General features: G+C 34.9%; 3 protein-coding genes across 26 annotated transcripts in view; 1 reads left to right on the top strand and 2 right to left on the bottom strand.

Moving 5' to 3' along the window:
* Dh31-R (Diuretic hormone 31 Receptor) overlaps positions 1 to 22,859 on the top strand; it is a 179,581-nt gene that overhangs the window by 76,366 nt on the left and 80,356 nt on the right. The window lies entirely within an intron of this gene.
* Positions 1,474 to 11,730, bottom strand: LOC116425481 (UDP-glycosyltransferase UGT5). Its single transcript, XM_031973234.2, has 5 exons — positions 10,942 to 11,730; positions 5,673 to 6,092; positions 3,758 to 3,989; positions 2,980 to 3,205; positions 1,474 to 2,693 (listed from the first exon to the last, which is right to left on the bottom strand). The coding sequence occupies exons 1-5, from the start codon at positions 11,341 to 11,343 to the stop codon at positions 2,414 to 2,416; spliced, it is 1,560 nt and encodes a 519-aa protein (XP_031829094.1). The 5' UTR covers positions 11,344 to 11,730; the 3' UTR covers positions 1,474 to 2,413.
* LOC116425480 (UDP-glucosyltransferase 2) lies at positions 11,382 to 22,604 on the bottom strand. Of its 2 annotated transcripts, none has more exons than XM_031973232.2 (5): positions 22,197 to 22,604; positions 18,557 to 18,976; positions 17,202 to 17,433; positions 16,624 to 16,849; positions 11,382 to 15,352 (listed from the first exon to the last, which is right to left on the bottom strand). In XM_031973232.2, exons 1-5 carry the CDS (start codon positions 22,602 to 22,604, stop codon positions 15,076 to 15,078), a joined length of 1,563 nt encoding a protein of 520 aa, XP_031829092.2. In that variant the 3' UTR covers positions 11,382 to 15,075. The 2 variants fall into 2 exon arrangements, with proteins under 2 accessions (XP_031829092.2, XP_031829093.2); XM_031973233.2 differs by having other exon boundaries at positions 15,226 to 15,352; positions 16,620 to 16,849.

The raw sequence follows: 22,859 nt of genomic DNA, 5'->3' as shown, positions 1-22,859 counted from the left end.
ACGTACCGCACGTGACACAGGCAAAAGGTTAATTGAAACCTACTTTTTCACTTCTATGTCATGCTCGAGATGATAATACAAATTTGTTATAGAACGTTGGAAATTGTTTGAGAAAGTACCATACTTTTAATTAATTAGAGAAATTGATTTAGCAATACGCAAACTAAATTATAAATCAATTAAAGTCTCGATAGATGTACTCTTGAAGTTTCTACAGGAGGATTTCAAAAAGTCAATTCAACTATTCGGTAGTTTCAGTGTTAAACAACGTAGACGGAAAACAGTTGACTCACCTTTTATGCAATCCAACAAGACGATGAGAGAACAAAATAGTTTCCGTGCACGTGCCATTTATGACGTAATTCATTCTCCCACAATTATCCTGCAGTCCTCGTCAAAATCTTCCAGCTTTCCTTTTTCGATTCAATCGTGTTTCTACTACGATTCATCTTCTGTTTTTCCTTTGGAATCTTTCCAGGACCGTTTCAATCCGGTTCAGCGTCATTTTAAATCAGATTCGGTGTTCGCGTGATCACCTAACTCCGGGGCGAACATGGCTCGTTTCACAAACGGAAGGGAGTAACAAGCTCGCGGCATGTCCGTTCGGGTTTTCATTTCCATTCCTCTTTCTAGCAATTCCGCAGCTGCTCGCGCGGAGAAAACAGCACCGTTCGTTCGCTAGCGTCTCGTAAATTGACACCGAAACCGCTGTAAAGGGTGAAATTTTCCCACCGCCGGCGAAAATGTACTTTCGAAAAATTACTGTCGCATCAGTATTATTTCGCTAACAAATCGACTTGCTATTATCAACGTCTATTGAATTCATATTACTCCCCAAATATCCGTGAGTTCCAAAAATAAAAGGGTTTAATGAGTTTTAATACATATTTTCAAAATGAGCATTGCAAAGTAAAATGCACACCCTTGTAGCTGTAGTATGCTTTTAAGGTCATATACTAAAAAAAGGGGAAATTTGAAACAAGAAACTGGAGAATTGATAATTAACTAACAAAACGTTAATAATAACATGGTAATGATAATGTAGTCAAAATTTTGAGAATGTTATTAATAATAATATGGTCAAAATTTTAAGAATGATAATAATCATATGGTTGTTTGCCAAAAAAATATTTTTGGCAATGTTTTCATTTGTTCTTTACTTGTTATTAGTACAATATTCAGTCTAAATTTCACGTCAATGCCACTTACCGTTCGAAAGTTATATAAAAATGTCACTAAACTTTTCACGTGACACGTGTCACAGCCATACGTGCAACATCATACGTCCAATTCCACGGTTTCACGATTGTTCTCTCTGAAAATAATCTCGTGAATTTAGTAATCACTATCGCGCTCGCTAAAATTAATTTGCTATAAACAAGGTCAAATTTCATGTTCATAATCTACGTGCACGTTCACTTTAAAAAATAACAATAGATAACAGAAGGATAATATTTCATTGCAGCGGACAAAAATTGTGTAACATTTATATTTTTTCACATCTGTTTAAGATTTTCAATATTAATTAATCGTATACGTCAATATTATCAATAATTGTGTGAACGTCGATTGAGCTGTACAGAAGATTTTCGAGAAACATACGAATTGTGGTCCGCAGCTTCGATCCTATAATGTTTTTCCTTATAAATAAAGAATAAATAACGTATATTTTATATTGTTTTCTGTGATTTCCTTTCGTTGATTAACAATGACTGTACAGTAGATAAATAAATCATTGGATTTATTATCATGGGAAGATATATAACATTCTTCAACTTTCCCTTACATATATTTTCTTCTTTTTATAATGAACTACTGAACATCGTAAACTTGTGTTCGGTGAAAAAGGGAATTATAACCGTTCCAGACAGTGCATATTTTACTATTCGCTATTCAACACATGAAGTTGTGCTGCATGTCCATTTAGGAGTTCCGACATGACCCAGCAACTGTGGAAAATACCAGATTTCTCTGACAGGCATGTGTCATCACTTTCCACTAATTTATAGCTTTCACTCTTCACTCCCGAGCGAGTACGTCTGAGATTAAACTTAAAAGATCGTCGAACGGAATTCTAAATTTATGTAAATTCTACTATTTAAATATGTACAGTATTTCTGATGTTTCTCCATACGTATACAACAAATAATATAACCGCTAAACTGTGAATATTTTTGTAAATTGATACTTCGCAGCATAAAGCACTTTTCGTCTAAATTACCGTTAAAACTTGATTAATTCCTTAAAATATCAATAAAAATACTCCTTAACTCGTATTTCTCGTAACCGCAGGTACTATACATTCATAAAATTCACCTGAAATTCACTGAACAGTCATCGAACTGCAGTATATAAAGTTTAAATGAATTTGTCCTAATGAAGTTTACCTATTATTATTACAAAGTGATTGAAATTATGAAATTTTCTTTTTGTGCGAGTCAGTTTCCTCTACACTTATCATGCTAAACGCGAATCGCATCGCACTTATTAGGAGAATAATCGAGAGAAGCGCAACGAATAAGAGGAATACGTAAACGTCCAGAAGCTGCACTTGCCACCATGTCAGATCCATAGAGGGTGACCTGAGCGCATCTGCGCCGTGCCTGATAATGTATTCAGTCCAGTAAACAACGGTTTCCGTTGTATTCATAGGACGATCTAGGAACATTTTGGATAACTTTCGGGCGCTTTCACTGGAAAATAAAACGTTGTTCATGATTGTACACGATAAACATTGATTTCCGTATTGAATTCGCTTGAATATGACTGACGTCATAATCAATATAACTATTGACTTAGTCAATTCATTTAAATTAAAATAAATTTTGATTTAATCAATTAATAAAATAATTGAAACAGTCGGAAAGTTTTGAAAAAAATCGGAAACCTTGAAAATTTTTATAAATTTGTCTGTAAACTTTTTGAGACAGGTATGTGTTGTCATCGAAATACTGTTGTCAAGATAAAGTGACAAATTACCGATATTTAGGATCATGCAAAACGGCATTCAAAGCGTTGTCCATTTTCTCCTCCGTTAAGGTATTATGGTCTATCTCAATCGCAATATTTTGCTGCACGTAATTCTTGATATTGATAAATTGATCAGCGAACAAGGGTATACCGATAAGAGGGACACCATAGTGAATCGCTTCTTGGGTACCCATAAGTCCGCCATGTGTGATGAACCCCTTTATGTTCGGATGCTCTGCAACCACAAATTTTATGTAATCATACAGCTTTCTGACAACCTGTATTATCCATTTATTTATTTATCATAATTGCACTTAATCGCATTCAACGTTTCAGTAGATACACGTGTCTCATTTCTATTGAATGTTAAGGTACTCTAACCGCTCGATAAATCTTATAAAAACGTATCACGTGTACTTTACAATGTAAAAATCATGAACACTAGAAAATAACTTTTTCCAACGAATGGAGGTTATGCTCAAAAGTGAGAAAAGCAAACTACATTTCCATATGCATGCCGACTGTGATAAACGTTCCAATGTATATTTAAATATGCCACAATTTACAACATGTCAGGCAGAAGAGTTAGTCGTCTTCACCGATTCAGAATTCTGCATTTATATTTAAAGAATTTACTCCTGATTTTAAGAATTCTATCTACCTCGTTGGATTATTATTCATCGAATCTTCATCTTTCAAAGTGAATATTATTTATGTGTAAATTTAATAATATCATTTTACGTCCCGTTTTTTGGCTCATTTAATACTTTCAAGAAGGACAACTCACTCAGAACTTTGAGTTGTGGTATCCACGGTGACGTGAGAATATTCTTTGGTAGGCCAGGCGGCAGTTCGTTGGGACTCGGTATTTTCATTAAGACCCGGACCGGTGCTAGCTTTCCCAGGGACTTGTACAGTACATTGAGAAATTTTATAGGGAAGGATTCAATCTTTATCATCGATCCGAATGATAAATAAAAGAATCCGCTCGTACTCTCGTTCATCCACTTCTCTAAGCTCTGAAAAGTGTCATTTACTTTACTTACAAGATAAAAGGCTAAAAGATACTTATATCATATGAAGGTATTCTTTAATGAAATAAATAACAGAAAGATGTTGTTTATGTCGCTGTACCGTTCTTTTCGTTTAACGTTGATTTATTTATTGAATGTTATAAACAAATGTATATATTTTCTTGAACTTTTCTACATTGATCAATGTAATGTACATCTTTCAAGAATAAAAAAGTTTGAGAATGAAAACGAAGGTCTAGAACATGTTAATGACTTGTCTGCTTCAAAGATTTTTCGAATTAACGATGAAAACATATACTCGAAAGCAACCGAAGTTACCGCAAAACAGGAGAAGAAATTTCAGTATGATAATACGTTGAACACCATTTATCTGCTCCAAGGAAGCAGCAATTTTCTAGGAATATGAATCAAAACTTTTATGTTATGGTGATAATTACTAAAAATGTCGAGCACAGATTACTCAAATAAAAATCTTTATCTCCTGAAAACTTATTTCCTACTTAGAGAATCATTTCATTTGAACTACGTGCCATTCAATATTCTCTTTAATAATTTGGAATATTTTCTCTTGAAATTTGGTCTCCAATTACCTATAGGGAAAAGGTTAATAATTGTATAAAAAACATAAAATTAACAACAAGCAATAAACATTTGTTGCCAATTTGTCTGGCCGAGTACGTTCTAGCGTCAAAGCATTTGTATTTAAAATGTGAAGGTTAGTTGGAATGTAAAAATGGATTTTCACCTATGTCTCGAGAATGAAACGAAATTTTAATAAGTTCGTTAAGTGCCATATCGAACAACGACATCAACGGAATACCCTTAAATATACATCTTGTAGCTGACGTACTTCCATTTCCTATTGTATCACTTCGATAAGTGCATTCGTTCTAGAGATACAGGCGAAAGTTCAGCACTTTTCAGATGAGTCTTGAAGTGAACTGTTCATTATCAATATATCAAATTAATGTAATAAAAATGCACGTAGTATCGGTTGTTTTCATTGTCACTGAGTATTGAGTTTCCTTATCAGTGTAGACAAAATGAATCGAATGCTCTGTCAATGAACGCGTTAACCTATTAACTGTGGAATTCAGTTTGAAAAATTTCTCATTTTGCATGCAATAAAATGAAAAACCGAAGTGTGTACTCGTCGAACGCAGAACGAAAGCACCAGGGTATACTTTAATAAAAAAAACCGAAGCAAACCAAAGAAGAATTGCGTGTTTATTTGAAAAAATAAAGAATTCATCGTTGGAAGAATTAATATCATTTGCAGCTTTAAAATGACGTATACACTCATCAAACACAGTTAACCGGTTAACACGTTCGATGCCACGTGTACCATTTGTCGTACACGCGCAATTTTTCTAAGGAAACCTTTTTCGCGAGACATGTGTTAAAGAATAGGGACACATGTCGCGAAGCAGTGAAAACGTAAAGAAATGGTATCAAAATATATGTAAAAGTCACCAAAAACTTGAGTGTAACTTAATATTTCATTTAAAAAATCAATGCACTTTATGAGCAAGATATAACTGAAATTTCCGATGGTAAGGAATCTGTTAAACGAAAAGAGCTTGCGACCGATCGGTCCTCTCGTCGACTTATCATCCACGTGATCGATCGGTCGCATCAGCAATGGACTTGTTAAAAAACGACAGTTACAGGTGATACTTCGACACCGTCCTCCTGGACGTGCACTCCACCAACTTCGATGTATCCGGGGGTCGAGTCTTTGATCCCGTTGATGGATCTGAACGAATTCACGAAGATCATCGCGACACTTCTTTCCAGTGTTCTGATGTCCGGCATGTCCTCGCCGAAGTATTCCCTTATAATCTCGGTTTGTTTGCTCGCGTAACTTTGGAAGTTCAATTTATGGTACGTAGTGTGCAGGAAATTGTAGGTCCTGTCTAAGAAGCTCATTGGCTGAGAGAATGAGAGCAAATTGTTCGGCGCGAAGGCAAGGTTCTCCGGGTTACCGATTATGTCGTTGTGCCACGGATAAAGGGTCGCAGAGCTCACCCCTATCACCGGCACTTTCAGCAAGTGACCGATCGCTATGAAACAATGTGCTCCGAATATCTGGAAAAAATACGGAATATATTATATTTCACCTCATCGAATTTGACGAAAGTAACTAACCCTTTGCGGTCGAATGTCGTCGTAGCGACTTAAAGCTTCAATATCTAAAATCGAAAACTGCAGATGAATAATCTAATTATTCAACCAACGAGATACTGACATGTGGTTTGTTCTTTTTTAATACGTAAAACCTCGATGCATCGTTCAGTTTTTTTATGAAATGCAATATTCAAAATTTAAGACAGTCTCGTCCGCAAAGAGTTAATAGAAAATTGTCAACCGTTAATTAATTAGTTAATTCTTATATATTGTAAATAGTATATAAAATATTATGTATTTTTTATGGTTTTTAACGTTTTTACAGTTCAAAGGACAATACATTGTTTCGTGTAACAACGATTTTGTTTATATGATGCCTCTTATCTTGAACCGATTCAACGTGGAGTATCATTAATACCAATGTCATAACAAGCAATGAATTACTGTTGGGGAACGCGGAATCTTTCCTTTAAATACACGTAAATGACGTTTATCTGGTAATATTCGAGCGCCGGTTGCTTATGAATTCGTAAGTTAAGATAACGAGTATTAGATAGAAATAATTGTACGCTCACATTCCATGATAGAGAATCATCGTTAATTATTCTCGCGTTGAGTTGATCGTCCTATTGTCTCGTGTATTGTAGAACCATCTAAGTTCGTAGTCTTCGTGAAACGTAGAGGTTACTTACTTTGCGCTTTGTTCATTCTGTTTTGCTAGTTCATTATTCAAAACTGTATGCTATTCATACGTTATCCGTTTTGTTGTCATACAATGAAAAATTATATGCTTTATTTACTTTACTATTGCGTAACTAAAAATCATATATTATTTCTACATTATTTATTCGCGCATTATTTACTTTACTATTGCGTAATTAAAAATCATATATTATTTCTGCATTATTTATTCTCCTACTATACAATAAAAAATTCTGTGCTAGTTACTCCTTATTGACTTTACTGTCATATGTAAATAATACCGAAAAACTAAGGCTACTGTATGGACAAGAGGCACGAACTTAGAATTACATTTAAAAACTACGTCAGGAATGTCTCTGTTCTACAAGGCGTGGAACGTGCGTCTGTCTGATTCGGAATCAGGGCAATTTCGGCTCAGGAAGGCGGCATCTTTGTCGCCTTCGAGAGCTGCGACGCACTTTTCCGATGACCGAAGTCGACCTAGTCCTTCGGCGTCAAGTTACATCCGGGTCGTTCACCCCGGCTCGTGCGTCTCATTTTCGTGACATTTTACCCAGACCAAATTTTCTTACACGTGTATAATTAAAAATAAGAGGGTTCACGTGGAACAGATACATTTGATCTCTGTTTGAATTGATCAAGATTACTCCAGTGCTGCGGAGAGAAACACGATGCCTTAGAACACGTGAACGGATTAAGAAAATTTCATTTAACCCTTTAACTGCTAAAGGCGTGTATATATATATACGCTCTCACAAGTCTATCAATATATACGAAAGGCGTAAATATATGCCCTCACATATCCATCAATATATACGAAAGGCGTAAATTTGCGCCCTCTGCATTTTTTTTATTTTACGTTAAAATTGTCAAAATGAATTTGTTCCTTATTATCAATTTTCGATTTTCTTCTTTATATTCAATTACCACCTATTATTATTGAAAGAATAATGTACAAATTAAGTAAAGTAAATTAAAGTTACTTAAAAAGTCACTTAAAACAAATAAAAAAATGGATATTTTAATGTATTTGCAATTATTATTTTTTTAAACCCTAAGAATGGTATTAAATCTCCCAGTACTCTTTTGGTCACAAGTCAGTGGACGACCAGTCGCGGCGACTGCATGCAAATAACGCGTCGTATTGATGGCTTCCTCCGAGAGCGCGCCGCGGTCTAAAGATTAATGACGTGAAAACGTTAAATGACGATCAAGTTTCTTGGCTTCAGTAAATGTACTTTACGATTCAGCAAGTTCTTTACGGCGCTCTTGAACTTTCTTGGTAACTGCAGCTTGGAATACCAAACAATTAGTTATTTGCCGTTGAAAAATAGAGCAAGGGAATCGTATCGTCGAAAGTACTATATGCGATTGCAGAAATTATCACCGACGAATCTCTGCGAAATTGGAACTGTTCGGAAACTACTGTTTGAAATGATAAAGCAACAAATGAAGCCCAGAAATAACTATTTGCTAAGCTTTATCTTCTACTCTTTGAAACTACTAACGTTATATAAATATTTACTGCTTACTCGTTTCTTAATAACTCGATCGTTCCAATATTTACATATTGTAAAAACAATGACATTGTGCTGGGATCCGGGTGAATGACGTGAAGTTCGATTCGTTAATAATAATTATATTCCGACGTTTCAACGTATTCTCCGGATATAACACATCGAACGACGCGGAAACAGACAATTTCGGACAGACGGCTAAGCAACAGGGTTGAAAGAATAACTATCTCTTATCCTAGAGATTCCAATTCTTATATACTAAACTTTTCGCTAAGGAGGGGATGTCGATGACCCTTGGTACCTGATGACTCGTTATAGATGACTAGTCCTGAATGAGACATTTGTGTATTTTATCTAGGATTTTGGACTTGTGAAAAACATGCTGAGTAAGATATTTTGGACGCGGCGGGTCTAGGACGCTCATCTATGGTGCGTCATTAGGTTGGTCATCCAACAGTTGTTTCAAAAATTTCATTAGATACTTCAAATATTCTATTTAATAGGATGATAAGGATGATAATGACATGCCTAATATAGCTGTAAAAAAATGTCTGGAAAATTGAAAATACGATTTTCCAAAAATCACGAAGAAATGGAAAAACAAAGAAACTGGAGATAGTTTTTAAGAAAACATAAAAATTGAAAATTTTTTTAAAGATTTCGTGGAGTAAAAATCATGAAGGCGTTCATTACAGAATGTAAGAAATATTAGGTGTCTATTAGTATATCTCGGTACACATCGATAACCGATAGAAAGATCGGCAAACAAAAATTAAAAGCAGTCGGTAGAAGAGAATCGAATTATCTTATCGAGAAGACTGATGCGCGTAGAGGAAGGGCAAAATACTTAGTGCAATGTCAGTCATTGGTAACGCAATAATACTTCAAAAGATAGATGCATTTGACTTTGACTTCTCCTTGTGTAGTAGAATATCAGCAACATATAGTTGAAAGTATGTACGAAGAGGAGAGATAAATATTCTTTTTGAAAAACACTGTATGCAGTGTTTTTTTTTTAAATAATAGACAGGATAAGCTAGTATATGTATGTAAATTACTATAATAATTTTATAATTACAAAACATTCGCGGTCTTTCGCATGAAAGCTACATATATGAGAAACCTTTCCATGCATTATATTTAGTAATATTTTTATTAAGAAACTGGGGGAGATATTCTGCTTAATTAGAATGATTATTTCTATTATTCGTATTATAGCGTATGTGTCACCCTATGTATCATATTTTGATAAGCCATTGGCTTTTAAACCATAAACTCGAATATCAGAGGAGAGATTGATTTATAAGCTGGCGACTTAAATGTCTGCTTAAAATGGGAAAAGACATAATTGATTAATCTTATTAAGTTTTCATTATTATTGTTTGTCAACTGATAATCGACAATCGTCTTACCCCAATTCCAATTTCTCCAATCGAAGTTCACAAAGAGGTTGCGTTCATCCAAAAATCGGTTTCCAAACAAACAGAAGTACAATATCGTTGGGCAATTTCAGTGAATGGCAAAAGATAATATTAAATTATGTAATTGAATAACGTGGCTATTTTTGTGCACGTTTATCTTTCTGACTGTTATTGCTTTATATTGCATCACTTATAATATAGAAGAGTTTTCAAATAATTATGGTGTTTCGAACTATGTAACTTCGTTTAATTGTGGATCACCGGTCATCCGCACGGAATTCTACATTTCAAGAGAGTAATCGCTGTGAAAAATCCTGACTTCTAACCTTCTATTTCCCCAGGACAATGGCATCGATTGTACAAAACGATTTGGTGACTGTCAATTCGGCGGTGAACGAGTTAAACAAGTATTTACCAAGTACAATGCGATCCATCCGGAAAATTTACTCGTTAACACTAAACGTACCGACACTTTATATATACCTTTACCTACCGTAACTAGTCAAATAACTAGTTATATAATAAAGGTAAACAAGTTAAACAATAATTATTTCTTATTTTAAACAGAAACAGAAGAAAAGACAAGAATTGAAAAACTGATTAATGTGGTAATATGAGAATTGAATTGATGTGAAATGAACGAAGAAAAACGGAGAACTTTAATCAAATTTCAAAACCGGTCACTTGACCGTTCGCGGGACGTTTAGTGTTAAAACTCCTATGCAGTTGAAACAGTTTTCTTAATGCAGCAGAAACTGAAAAGTCAAAATTCTTCATAACGATTGCTCCATTGTCCTCGTTTCGAACAAAATTCTGCGCGTTTGTTATATCACCAAGAAAATTAACGTTTAACACTATATTCGCGGACATTTTGTTAAAAAATACTAAATGTGCAATTTGTTAAAAAAAATCGATATTCATTCATTCAGATCTTGGAAATTAGAGGTTTAAAAGTAGACAATCAGGATACATGTTAATGCACATATAGCAGCACCAATCAAAATCGAGCCAAACATTTACCAAGTAATATTTACAAAACTCGATAGAAGTGAAATTGACTCGTTTCGCAAATCTAGTGTTAAGTTTACGTAAAAAGTCGTGTCACCCGAATTCAGGCGACGCGGCAGTCAAAGTGTTGAATGAAAAAAGAAGGAATCATTGATTCCCTACCTCCACGAAGACCACGTCGTAAGGCGGGTCCTTAGGCGGATTTTTCACAAGCTCTTGTAACCTCGGGTGGCTCAGGAACTTGCAGACCTCGTTCCCGCATAAGTGGGCCACGGCCTGGCTAATGCCCGGTAGCAGCATCGTCTTCATGTCGTTAAAAGTCATGTTATTCAGGAACTGCCAGGAAGCCTTCAGTGCGACCAGGTCGTTGTAATTCTTGTATGGTTTCTTCAAAGGGAACGTGCTGACCACGTCCACGTGGTGTCCCTTCCTAGCCAAAGCCTTCATCATCTGCTCAAACATTACGAAATGGCTCTTCCCGTTGAACGGGAACAGACCTAGTATCCTGTAGCCCTGACAGGTGGTTAACACCGCCCAAAGACAGATTAACCCAAACAGCTTCATCTTGCCCAAACTTCACTGTCACTTTGTTCTTCGATTCGATTTCCCTCTTATAAGTCACTACAAAACGTTCCACTCTCTATGTCCCAGGACAAATTGACCTCTAACAGGTAGCTCGGTATTCACTTCGAATCCTTTAACTCGAAATCCAACTGATCGTTCAGAATCAACCGACGGCAGATCGAGAGGTCAGCTTTCTGAGTTCATGATGGTCTCGGACACGGATAAGAGGGAACTCGCGAGAGGGTCTACGAGGCTTACGTGCGGCGCGAGGGATTCTCATCTGACGTCAATAGTTCAATTGCGTAGCACGATTTCGTATTGGGCAAATAGAACTGTGTCGGCCTCGCACTCCGTCGATACTGTACTGAGCTCCCGTGTTCAGGTTTCGGCGCCTTAAATAATTTTGAGGCTCCTACCTTCGGCCGCAATGGAAGAAGGAGAGTGCTCGGTATTACTGGACGAAAGAACAGCGATAAAGCTGTTACTTTTTCATCCGGGTGAAGATTGTCTGGATGTAGGTGATTCCCTTTCCTCGATCGAACGGGGCGTGCACTGATTTATCACTCGCTCTTGATATGATTGTTATTCACCCATCGTTCAGGACATCTGTTTTGTTACGATAACCAGGAAGAACTGTCTACGGTTGGTCCTCCGCTTCTGTTTACGATGATACGCGATTACTTGTATGTTTTTTTACGTCTGTATCATTAGCCAACTAGCGATTTCGAGCGTTTAAATTGTCTGATGACCGTGACACGCAGCTTCGTAAATATTGTTCCGATACTGGCACGTGTCCCGTTCAATACACGCGGTAGTTTATATATAGATATGTATTGGTAGGTGGCATCGAAGATTGTTTTGTTGGGTTTTCGAAGGTGTTCCGTTGTTGTACTTCACGACGTTCTTCGAGTACAATAGGCGCTGAATATTAGATAGCAGGTTTTGGCCTGTGTTTAGCTATTCATTCGTCGAAACGACTTATTCCGCGAAATGAGAAGTAGGAAAACTTAATGATCACGTATAGAAGAAATTAACCGTTCGCGGACAAGGATTTTTAGAAGCATTACGAATATTTTCCATTGAAAGCTAAATTAGATATTGAATTGTTAGGTACTAGAAATAACGAAATTATATACCACTGTTTTATTTTTTTAATGATTGAATTCTTTACTTGCAACTTCCAATTCTAGATATTTAATGTTTGCGTGACCATTAGAAAGATAGTCATTCGCAAAGGGTTAATCAAATATTTCGACAATTAAATTTGATACTGTTCGAGGAGTCGATCGAAAACTGTCGATGAAACTTGATTATTTTGCATGTTGCAAAATATTTACGATATTTGCTTGGAAAGAACTTTCAGGGCATTTTTTTTTCTTTCTGTTAAGCAAAATACGACATTGATACAACAAATAATTTCAGATTAATTTTCGATATTATAGATTATTTTCCAGACAATTTTCTTGCGTTTAGTAATATATTTTGCGTACTCCGTAACAGTTTTTAAATTATGTATAGATATACAGTAATTAACTAACACTTCATCTGAATTTTAAAATCTACTCGTAAATAATATGGAAGTGTAACGAACATTATACAGTGTTCTGAAATTTATGCACATAATTCATTAACATGAAAGGACCAGGTCATACAGACATTGAAACGATACGTGACAATGTAATTTTGAAAATTAGATGTAAAATAAGATGAGAAGTGGGGGAGCTTTTTTTAGCTTGGTTGAACCGTCAAGTCACTGCAATGCTATGGGTATTCGCGACGAATCTACCCTCAACAAAATACGTACCTGCGGTGTCATTATTAATTACATATCAATATCGCAGGAATGGAATATGAATGGAACAAGAAAAGTTTTCTGCGAATTTTATGACCTGCATCTTCGTTCCTACTACAATAATGCATTTATAAAAAATAATGCTTAATATCTATTTCCTTTCAGTACTTAAAACACTAAGAACCATCATAAATTGAATTGAACTGTAATGGAATATTTACGAAATAAGTTCTTAAATATGTAAAACGACTGAAAATAATTTGACTTAGTATAGGATTAGTAAGATCTATTAAGATATAAATAGTTTCATTTTCAATACTTTGAATTTTAAATATTATAATTATATTTCTATTTGAAAGGACTAATTTAAAGAAAGATTAAATATAATGAATGTTAAAATAAACATTTCAGGGAATATGATGTAAAATAAACATCATACTAGTCTTCTCTTATGGTATCAATCAAAGTGTTTACCGTGTCGTAGATCATACCGATAGTAATAATGAAATACTAACGTTTTATATCTACAATGTGACATAAGAATACTTTTTAGAGTATCAATCATTTTTGTCTTCCGTTTATATTGCACAATGTCCAACAAATGTCCCTTCGTCATTGTGCTTACACACGGTATCCATATCATACCTATGTTTCATACATCATTATCTGTATTGTGAAATATAATTTATAGCGAAGTCATTAAATGAATACCATTTATCTGTGTAATCATTGAAATGCTTGTTATCTATTGCGAGTTGCTATTGAACAAATATTTTATTACGGTCTTTGTGTAATACATTACTAAAGATGTAATATAAGTAATATAATCATTGCCTTATAACTGATAATAGAGTTGAAAACAAAAGTGTCACAATTAATGAAAATAAAATTCTCGAAGTCAGTGATTTTCCATTAAAGTATTGTATAGAACAATATCTTATGGATAATAAATCGTTGAAATTACGTAAAATTGTGGCTTGGACATATACATAATACGTATAACTGATCTGGATCGTCGATGAAACGGCCTTAATTGAAATAATTTTGATATATTCATTTCAACTAATTAAAAATTGTGAATTTGAACAAATTTCAATTTGATTTCACAGTATTTCGACGCGAGTTTTGCACGTCGTGTATACAGGCATCACTTTTCAACCTTCCCCTCTTTTATTTCCAATTAAAACTGTTTCATCGACGATTCAGATCAGTTATACTTCATTTTAGGACGCTTTTGTTTCGTTCTAAAATCTTTTTCATTCTGCTCCGATACTTCAGTTAATTTGAATTTTATTTCAATAAGAAAAAAAACCCTTTATCCCGGAAAACTCTTATCGCATCAAACAAATCCTTATTTCTTTCAGTTATGAGAAAAGGAAGCAAAATAATCTGTATTTGTAAATTAATCTACAAAGATAGAAGACAATCAAATTGACATTTCTGCTGTCATTAGTTTTATTAACTTCAAACTAAACTATCCTCTTATAATGAATGCATAAACGTGTAATAACTGATCGAATAACTTATCTTACACGTAGAACAATCAGTTCTTTGCTGACTTCAAAGGAATCATTCCAAAATTATAATTCAAAGATTCTACAAATTCATTTTAAAATTAACAGTATTTAACCGTCCGTATCGCACAGAGTGACGCCTGTAATTACTACGAAACAAATAATGAAACTTTTCCTTTAGTTTTAACAGGACTGTTGGAAAGAGTGAAATCGTTCGTTCAAGGAAAAGTGAAATAGTTTCTCGTTCAAAGAGACCCGAGGCTCGCAACACTTTCCAGATCTGCAAGATTCCATTTTCATCGAAGCATCGTTATTATTCAAGACATTCTCCCGTGAAAATTTGCCCTTAAATCAACACCCCGCCATTACCATATCGGCTAAATTGTTTCAGTACTTTCTTTCTAGTCGCGTTCAATTCGTCTTCGTTTAGTTGATTTTCTTTTCGATTCGAATACTACTTTCACAGATTTTCGTTACAAACACGATGAATACTTTGATTAACACGAAAGTGACCAGGACCAAGGAAATCGTTAAGAAAGAGAAAACATCGAGCAGATTTCGTTTCCACCAGACCATGTCCACCGCCGACGACCTTAATGAGTCTGGTCCATTTCTGATCACGTACTCGATCCAATAAGTAGCTGTGTCCATCGCGCTCATCGGTCGATCACGAAACAGTTCTGATTGTCTTCTAGCGGATTCTCTGAAACGCCAAGTGACCCTTGAACACTCTGTTCAATGAATTTATCCTTGCAAGTTGCAAATAACGTGTACAGAGGGCGAGGATTATTATTGGCCTCTTAACCTACAATATCGTGTCAGACTCTTTCCTTTTTTCTTTAATATTTTAATGCATTATACAATCAATTCTCGTAGAGAATTATAAGTATTTTGGGCTGTCGTGGATCAGTGGCGTGTAAATGTAATTTCCGTTTATATGATACTTTTTATGTAAATAAATGTTCTATTTAACTGAACTTATTGTGAAATTCGAGAGGTGTCAGACATGTGACGAAAGTTTTCATACTTTCACTGTTACGTTATATGAGTTAGGGTGACAGCATTGTTTACATACATAGTAACTTTCTTGGTAACCTATTGGACGAACGGAATTTTGTTAGATACATTAGATATGAGAAAGTAGATAAATCGTTATGAAGAACCTTGACCTTTTAATTTCGGATTTATTAAGATTGTTTCGACTGTATAGGAATTTTGATGAGCATTTACTTGGCAGTGAAAGTGTTAAACTGAATTCGACAAATTGAAGTGTTATTTGCTTTTTTTTAAATATAAATTAAACATTATTTTTCTATTATCAATCGTTAACCTTTGGAGTAAACGTAGACATGGAATAAGCATAAAAATTTGTTTTTTTCCTACTCAATTATTAAAAGTACCAAAAAAATGAATGGCGCTTCAAAATGTTTCGACGATAGTTGTTTCTCCGTTCACTCGTAAAAAATTCGTTACTTTGGTATATACTGTTGAGTGGATTTTTTAATCAGCCAGTAAAATGTTCAGTTTTCTCAGTTTCGGTTCAGTTTGTTTTTAATTTCAAGTGACTGAAGTAATTCATGAGAGAAGTTGGTTGGAATGTTTAAGTTGGAAACTCAATGGGATTATTAGCTTTAATGCTTTCACGGCGTGGAATGTTATATTCAAAAGTGGCTTTCGGGTGAGAGCCGTGTCCAGTAAAAAATTATTCCTAACGTTTCGCAATCATTGCAACTGGCTTCAGCAGGACATATTGATACTGACGTGCGCCCATTATTGGGCAATTGGGAACCGTTTCCTATTGGACACGACCTTTAAAGCCGCTTTTGAATATATCAATGGGAATACTAGTGAATTAACGGTTCCTCTTAATTTGTTGACATTAATATCATTCACGAAGAGATGATTCGTGAACTTTTTTAAATGTTCGTTTGTTATATTGATATTTTAATAATAATAGTAGTGTCACGTACTCACTTATATTTTGAATCGTGCAAGATAGCGTTCAAAGCAGAATCCATGGACTGTTCGGTGAGATCGTCTAGGTTTATACGAATCGCCATGTTCTTTTGGACAAAGATGTTAATGTTCTTCATTTGATCCGCGAATATTGGAATCCCTATCATCGGAACTCCGTAATACACAGCTTCTTGGACTCCCATGAGACCTCCGTGCGTGATGAACGCTCGCGTGTTTTTGTGTTCTATAAGACGCAAACATTTCACAAATTTCTTAATGCGATTAATTCACCAGATTATACTTTTTACAGTCCATTGTTATATTAAATGTATGAAATGAAAATACCATTTGATAAGTATCTAGTCCAGCGAAGAATAAAATAAAATTGCATGACAAAAAAAATTAATATGTAATTGTTAAAGAAGAAAGGAAACGTAATTTAACAGAAGAGAATACAAATTTAAAAAAGTTTCTTGAATACTGACCATTGAATATTGAATATTGAAACTAATGGTACACAGTTTAACATACTTTCGAAAACATGTGATTAGTAATGCTAATACTTAAAGTATAGACATTCTTATAGATTAACTTACTTAACACCGGTATCTGTGGCATCCAAGGTTTGGTAAATACATTTCCGGGAAGACCATCAGGTAATTTCGTAATGTTAACGCATTTCATTAACACTTTGACAGGCGATATTTTTTCGAAAGTCGCGTAAAGCTCCTGTAACGTGCTTTCGGGTAACGTTTCGATTCTTGTCAAGGAACCAAATGTGAAATATATCACTCCATGATCCGCGGAGTCCATCCATGCCTCAAGTTCCTTAGAAACCAAAATTAATACCAATCTGTTTAATACACTTTTTCATTTACATTAAAGAGATGAAATTTTATATAAATTAAAAATTGTATATAAACTAAAAACTTACTTTTTATAATCAAAAAGATTTCTTTACTTAATCATTTAATTACATCTCTAAAAGGAATTATCGGGATCAATTAATTATCTAACCCAAACGTTGTAAAAATGTTTCTTTAAGTTAACAAGATTAGAAATCTCGAAAATTACTGGACACAAATTTGGCCACTCATTGGCCAAAAAAACAACTCTGCAAAGTAAACAATAGAGAAATACACAGTATTTCGTGAGTAAACAATAGAGAAGTACACAATAGTATGTATCGATTTTCAAAACTCCTCATTAAACGGAAGGTCAAATACACATTATACAATGTATTTTTCCCTTCTTGGTAGTTGTAACTTTAGTCTAACGAATGCGTGATACGGGCAAGATAGTATACCCTTCAGTTAATGTATACGTAATTATGTATATTACCATTATAATTTTCCAATGGTCAAAAGAACGTTTTTTCTTTCATAGTAGCAAACCCAAGAAAAAGGAAATGTATTGAAAAAATAAAGAGCTACGAACCAATCAAGCATTTCAGCGATACAATTGTAAAAACAATTTTAAGACTGTAGATAACTGACGTGGAACTAACCCAGACTCTATAAAAACGTTTATTCTTTCCAACAAGAATAAGAATTTCCAAACGTTAGACTTCGATCTGTCGAAAATGACTGGAGCTAATTGAGTAGCCAGAAGCCAATGTAATTAAGTCCATTTTTTGATATTTTTTGATTTTTGTAAATTTTAATGGCACAAAGATTATTCTTTTTAGTTGTTACAGGATCTACTCGTTTCTTCGTTTTTCCTAGGTTAGAAAGCCCTTCTTTTTATTGTTTCTGAATATATTGTATAATTATTTCAGAATCCGAAACATTAGTTTTCTTAATGCTTGTTTTTTAGACTTTGCCGCATTGGTTTCTGAGCGATTTAATTAATGATCTAACTCAGATCTAACTCAGACCTTGCACTAACACTTATTCATATATAAAAAAACAAACATCCCCAAACGTTAGACTCCATTTCACTCGTATATTACCGTGGTCAACTTCGAATCGTCGAATTCGACGTGCAGTCCTCCCACGTTCACAATGGCGGGTGTAATTGGCCTGGCACCAGTGATGGTATAGTGGTCGTTCGTAAGAACCAGAGCGACAGCGCGCTCCAGTTCCCGAATGTCGGGCGTATCACGACCCAAATACTTTCTCATTACCGCGGTTTGATCGGATGTGTAATGGTAAAACATCTGCGTCCCCCAGAAATTCGACAGCAGATTCCGAATCCGGTCGATGAAACTGACCACCGTTGGATCCTCGTTGTATGCGCCCGAAAAGAAAGCATGGCTGTGCGGGTTGCCCGTGAAATCGTTGATAGGTTGCGCCTGCAGGAAAGACGTGACTACCGCCACTGGCGCCTTCAGTAGATGACCGAAACCCAAGTAGCACGACGCACCAAGATACTGAAATGATTAACACATTCACGCCACCGCAAATTTCAATTATAATTCGCTTATAAAGTATATTGATTTTTTGAATATTATATTAACTCTTTACGGCCCAAATGAATTTTTCCTATTCCTAGTAGTGCGGTCCGAATGAATTTTTCACTTTTATTAATTTACTATATACCTAGGAACTTTGTCTCGGTTTTAATAAATTTATAAGCAGGACGAAGTATAAAATAAGCTGAAAAACAATGAAAGACTTTTGTTGATTAATGTTAATGTAAATTAATTAATTGACGCAGCGACGAGCTGTCACCGAAAAAACCCGTAACCATAAGAACCAAACAAAGAGTTATAAATCACGACGATGACGAAAGGAACCTAGACTTTTAACAATTTCCCACTTTAAGACGCAAAATAGATACACCCTTGATCAATGACGAAACACAAATTTCCTCCACCCAAAAATGCAACTAACAAATCCCAAAAAAAACCCAAGTTTACATAAAATATGATGCTACGAGAACCAGAGAAAACGCTATGAAACCTCGCGAAACAACTCCGTAAACGCGCTATTTTCACAAACGTTGCGGAACCTCGAAATCCGTGTAGTTATAATAAAGTATTACTTTTATACCAACAATTCGCCGTGTGTCATTCTCCGATCGAGACAGGAACCCAACTTTACACGGAAACCTTTTCGTGTGTTACGAAACGTAACATGCAGAAATAATTCAAATGATTACAATTCTTAAATTAAAAAACTATATCAAGCCACACTCGACGTTGGACCTGCTGCAAGGAAATATTATGTCGAGTCAGACTCGACGTTAGACCGCAAAGGGTTAAGTTATATTTCAGTTTTTAGTGACTTTTATATATTTTGATATATTTCTTTACATTCAACTGCTTTGTAACGTGTGCATTGCTATCCGCGGCCACGTGTCTTATAAAAATATTTTCTTGCAAAACTTACCATGTATCATATGAGTTGTTCAGAAGCCAATGCAGTTAAACCCATTTTTTGATATTTTCTGATTTATATAAATTTTAATGGAATAAATAACATTTTTGTTTTTGTTGATTAAAGAATTTACTCATTTCTTCGTGTTTTCTAGATCAGAAAGCCTTTCTTTTTATAGCCTCTGAATATAGTGTATAATAACTGTGGACTTAACCGCATTAGTTTCTGAGCGACTCATATGTTGTACATGCGGCACTGATCGTGTTAATGACTTATTACCCCATCTGCTTATTCGATTAAGACTAATAATTGCGAATATATACGCGAATTCGGTTTCCGAATTGATGTGGGTAAGTGAGATGCAGTACAGCCCCTGTCTTGAGGAATGTCCAACAAGCTAAAAACGCAGAGGAGCAAGAAGAAAACTTCCACTCACGATGATTGGCTCCGTAGTCATAGCAACGTTAGTGCCTCAGTTTCAACTCATTGTTAGATATATATTTCGACTGATTTTGAAATATAACGATAACTATGTAAACAATTATATTTTCATTTTGAGATATAACGATAACTATATAAACGGTTTCTTTCATTTGCGTTCTTCGTTTACGTGACTTGGCTAATAACAAAAACAAATCGAAAGCGAGTCGAAGTTTCTTCTCTCACGATTATTGAAAAAACTGCAAATGGGTTTTCTAGATAGTAGTGTCATGCAGGTCAATTTCATGCATATTCTAAAACATAAATCAGTCAAACCTTCAATAGCCACGGTATTGACACTTAAAAGATGGTGATGATTCTTAAAGTAGAGAGAACTTCGATATCGTATCTAAAATGTTTGCGGACGGCTACTGCATACGCATTCAGCGTATACATACGATAACCCTACTTCCATCTGTCTATTGTCAATAGCAATAGATGGATAAATTGCATAAAAACAATTCATGTAACAAACATGGAAATTAAGTTTCTTGGGAGTGCTCATATCAACACCATACAAAAAATTCAGACCGTCCGTGAATGTATTATATATTTTTTAATTACAATTCACTTCATGTATCTATAAATGAGAAGCTTTCGTCGAGGAATCGAATGGTATCAATTTTATCTTGATAGTTGTACAGGAATAACACTTAACTTGAAGTCCGTGAATAGTGCGTACACTGAAAAAAACTTGTGCGTCACAAGGTTAAAAGTAAAGTGATCATTAAATTCACGAAAAATATGTTGGAACGTGTTGCAGACGCGTCCGCATATTCCGAGTTCGCTATCAGATTCTTAGATGAACCGCTATTCAAGCGAGCACTGTTCGTTGATCAGTTTACTGCACGCTGCTCGCTGTTCGCAAAACTGTCCATACTGACAGCAAATATACATGTAGTTTGCGAACAGCAATGTAAATCACGCATAAGTAGACTTCCAGGGAAAGGGAAGCAAATATATAACTATTTACAGTATTTCAGGAAGATACATGCAAAGCGTCTCATTATTGGAATTAACGTCCGAACTATTAAAGAACGCAACGATAACAGTCACTTCAAATCTTAAGAAACATAATCTACCAGTTTTGATAAGAAATTATAAATAGGTCACTCCAATTATTCTCCAGTTCTAATTTTCAGGCACAAAAGAAGACTCTATAAAGAAAACATTCTCTCGAGGTCGTTTCGAATGTCACTTTAAGATCATCGGAATTTTCTTTAGTGCGTGATATTATTTTATTGTTACAATTAGTTTATTATTTTTACATAATTTATATTTAAACTACTTTTTTTATATTTAAGGTCATTTCAAGGTGACGTTAATGTCATTTCGAATGCCACTTCGAGATCATCGCAATTTTCTTCAATACGTACGGTTATTTTACTACTACATACTATTATTTTCATATGATTTCTATTTGAACTACTTTCTTTTCATATAAGGTCATTTCAACATCTATGAACACTATGAGAATGACAATGGTTTTCGAACAACTTATATTCTGAAAAGACTTTCTATGTCGGTATTATTAACCCTAAAGCTATCGAGCAGTTAAATTGACTTTGTGAAATTCCTCTATAGAAACTTCAAGAATGCGTCTATTGAGACGTTAATTGATTTATAATTTAGTTTGCCTATTGTTAAATCAATTTCTTTAATAATTTCTCAGAGAAACATCTGTTATCTTTTTAATAATTGCAAAATGAAGAAATCTGGAATTAGTCATTTTGATCCGTCTGGTAGTTTCAGTGGTAAGATGACCGAACGATTATAATTTGAAACACATACCTCCGTGATGACCAGATGGTAGGGTGGATCTTTCGGCGGGTTATCGATGAAATCCCGCATATTTTCTTGGCCCATTAGATCGCACAAGTCACCACCGAACTTTGTCGCGATGTAATAAGTCATCGATCTCTGCAACGACTTTCCGTATTCCACAGAGAAGCTGTCAGCGATATTCTGCCTGGCCCCACTCAAATCGACGATGTCCACGTAATTGGCGATCGGTAATTTCGACGGGAAATGGCTGATCATATCTACGCGGTGTCCTTTCCGTGCTAAGCCTTTGCACAACGCCTCGAACATCCTGAAGTGGCTTGGTCCAGCGAAAGGGAAGATGCATAAAATTCTGTAGCCCTCGCTCGAATGTGCCGACAAAACAGCCAAGAGAAGAATTATCCTTGCACATCTCATTTTCCGTTCCGCTGCTTTCAATTAATTTCAGTCCCTAGAAAATGAGTTTACCGACTAGTTCCCTAAGTTCCTTATTTTAAATTTGTGAAATATAAATGTTAATGATATAAATATAACAAACAGAAATGTAAAATTGTAATGAAAACGTTTCCTTCTTTCGTTGTGAATATATGAGTATTATTTATAAGTACATTGCAAGTTCTGACGGAATTATAGGTACAAACATTTATTTATTGCAGAAGAGTTTGAAAAATT

The sequence above is a fragment of the Nomia melanderi genome, chromosome 4 (genome assembly GCF_051020985.1).
Source record: "Nomia melanderi isolate GNS246 chromosome 4, iyNomMela1, whole genome shotgun sequence".
Taxonomy (NCBI): Eukaryota; Metazoa; Arthropoda; class Insecta; order Hymenoptera; family Halictidae; genus Nomia; species Nomia melanderi.
This window is presented reverse-complemented; position numbering and strand designations above follow the sequence as displayed.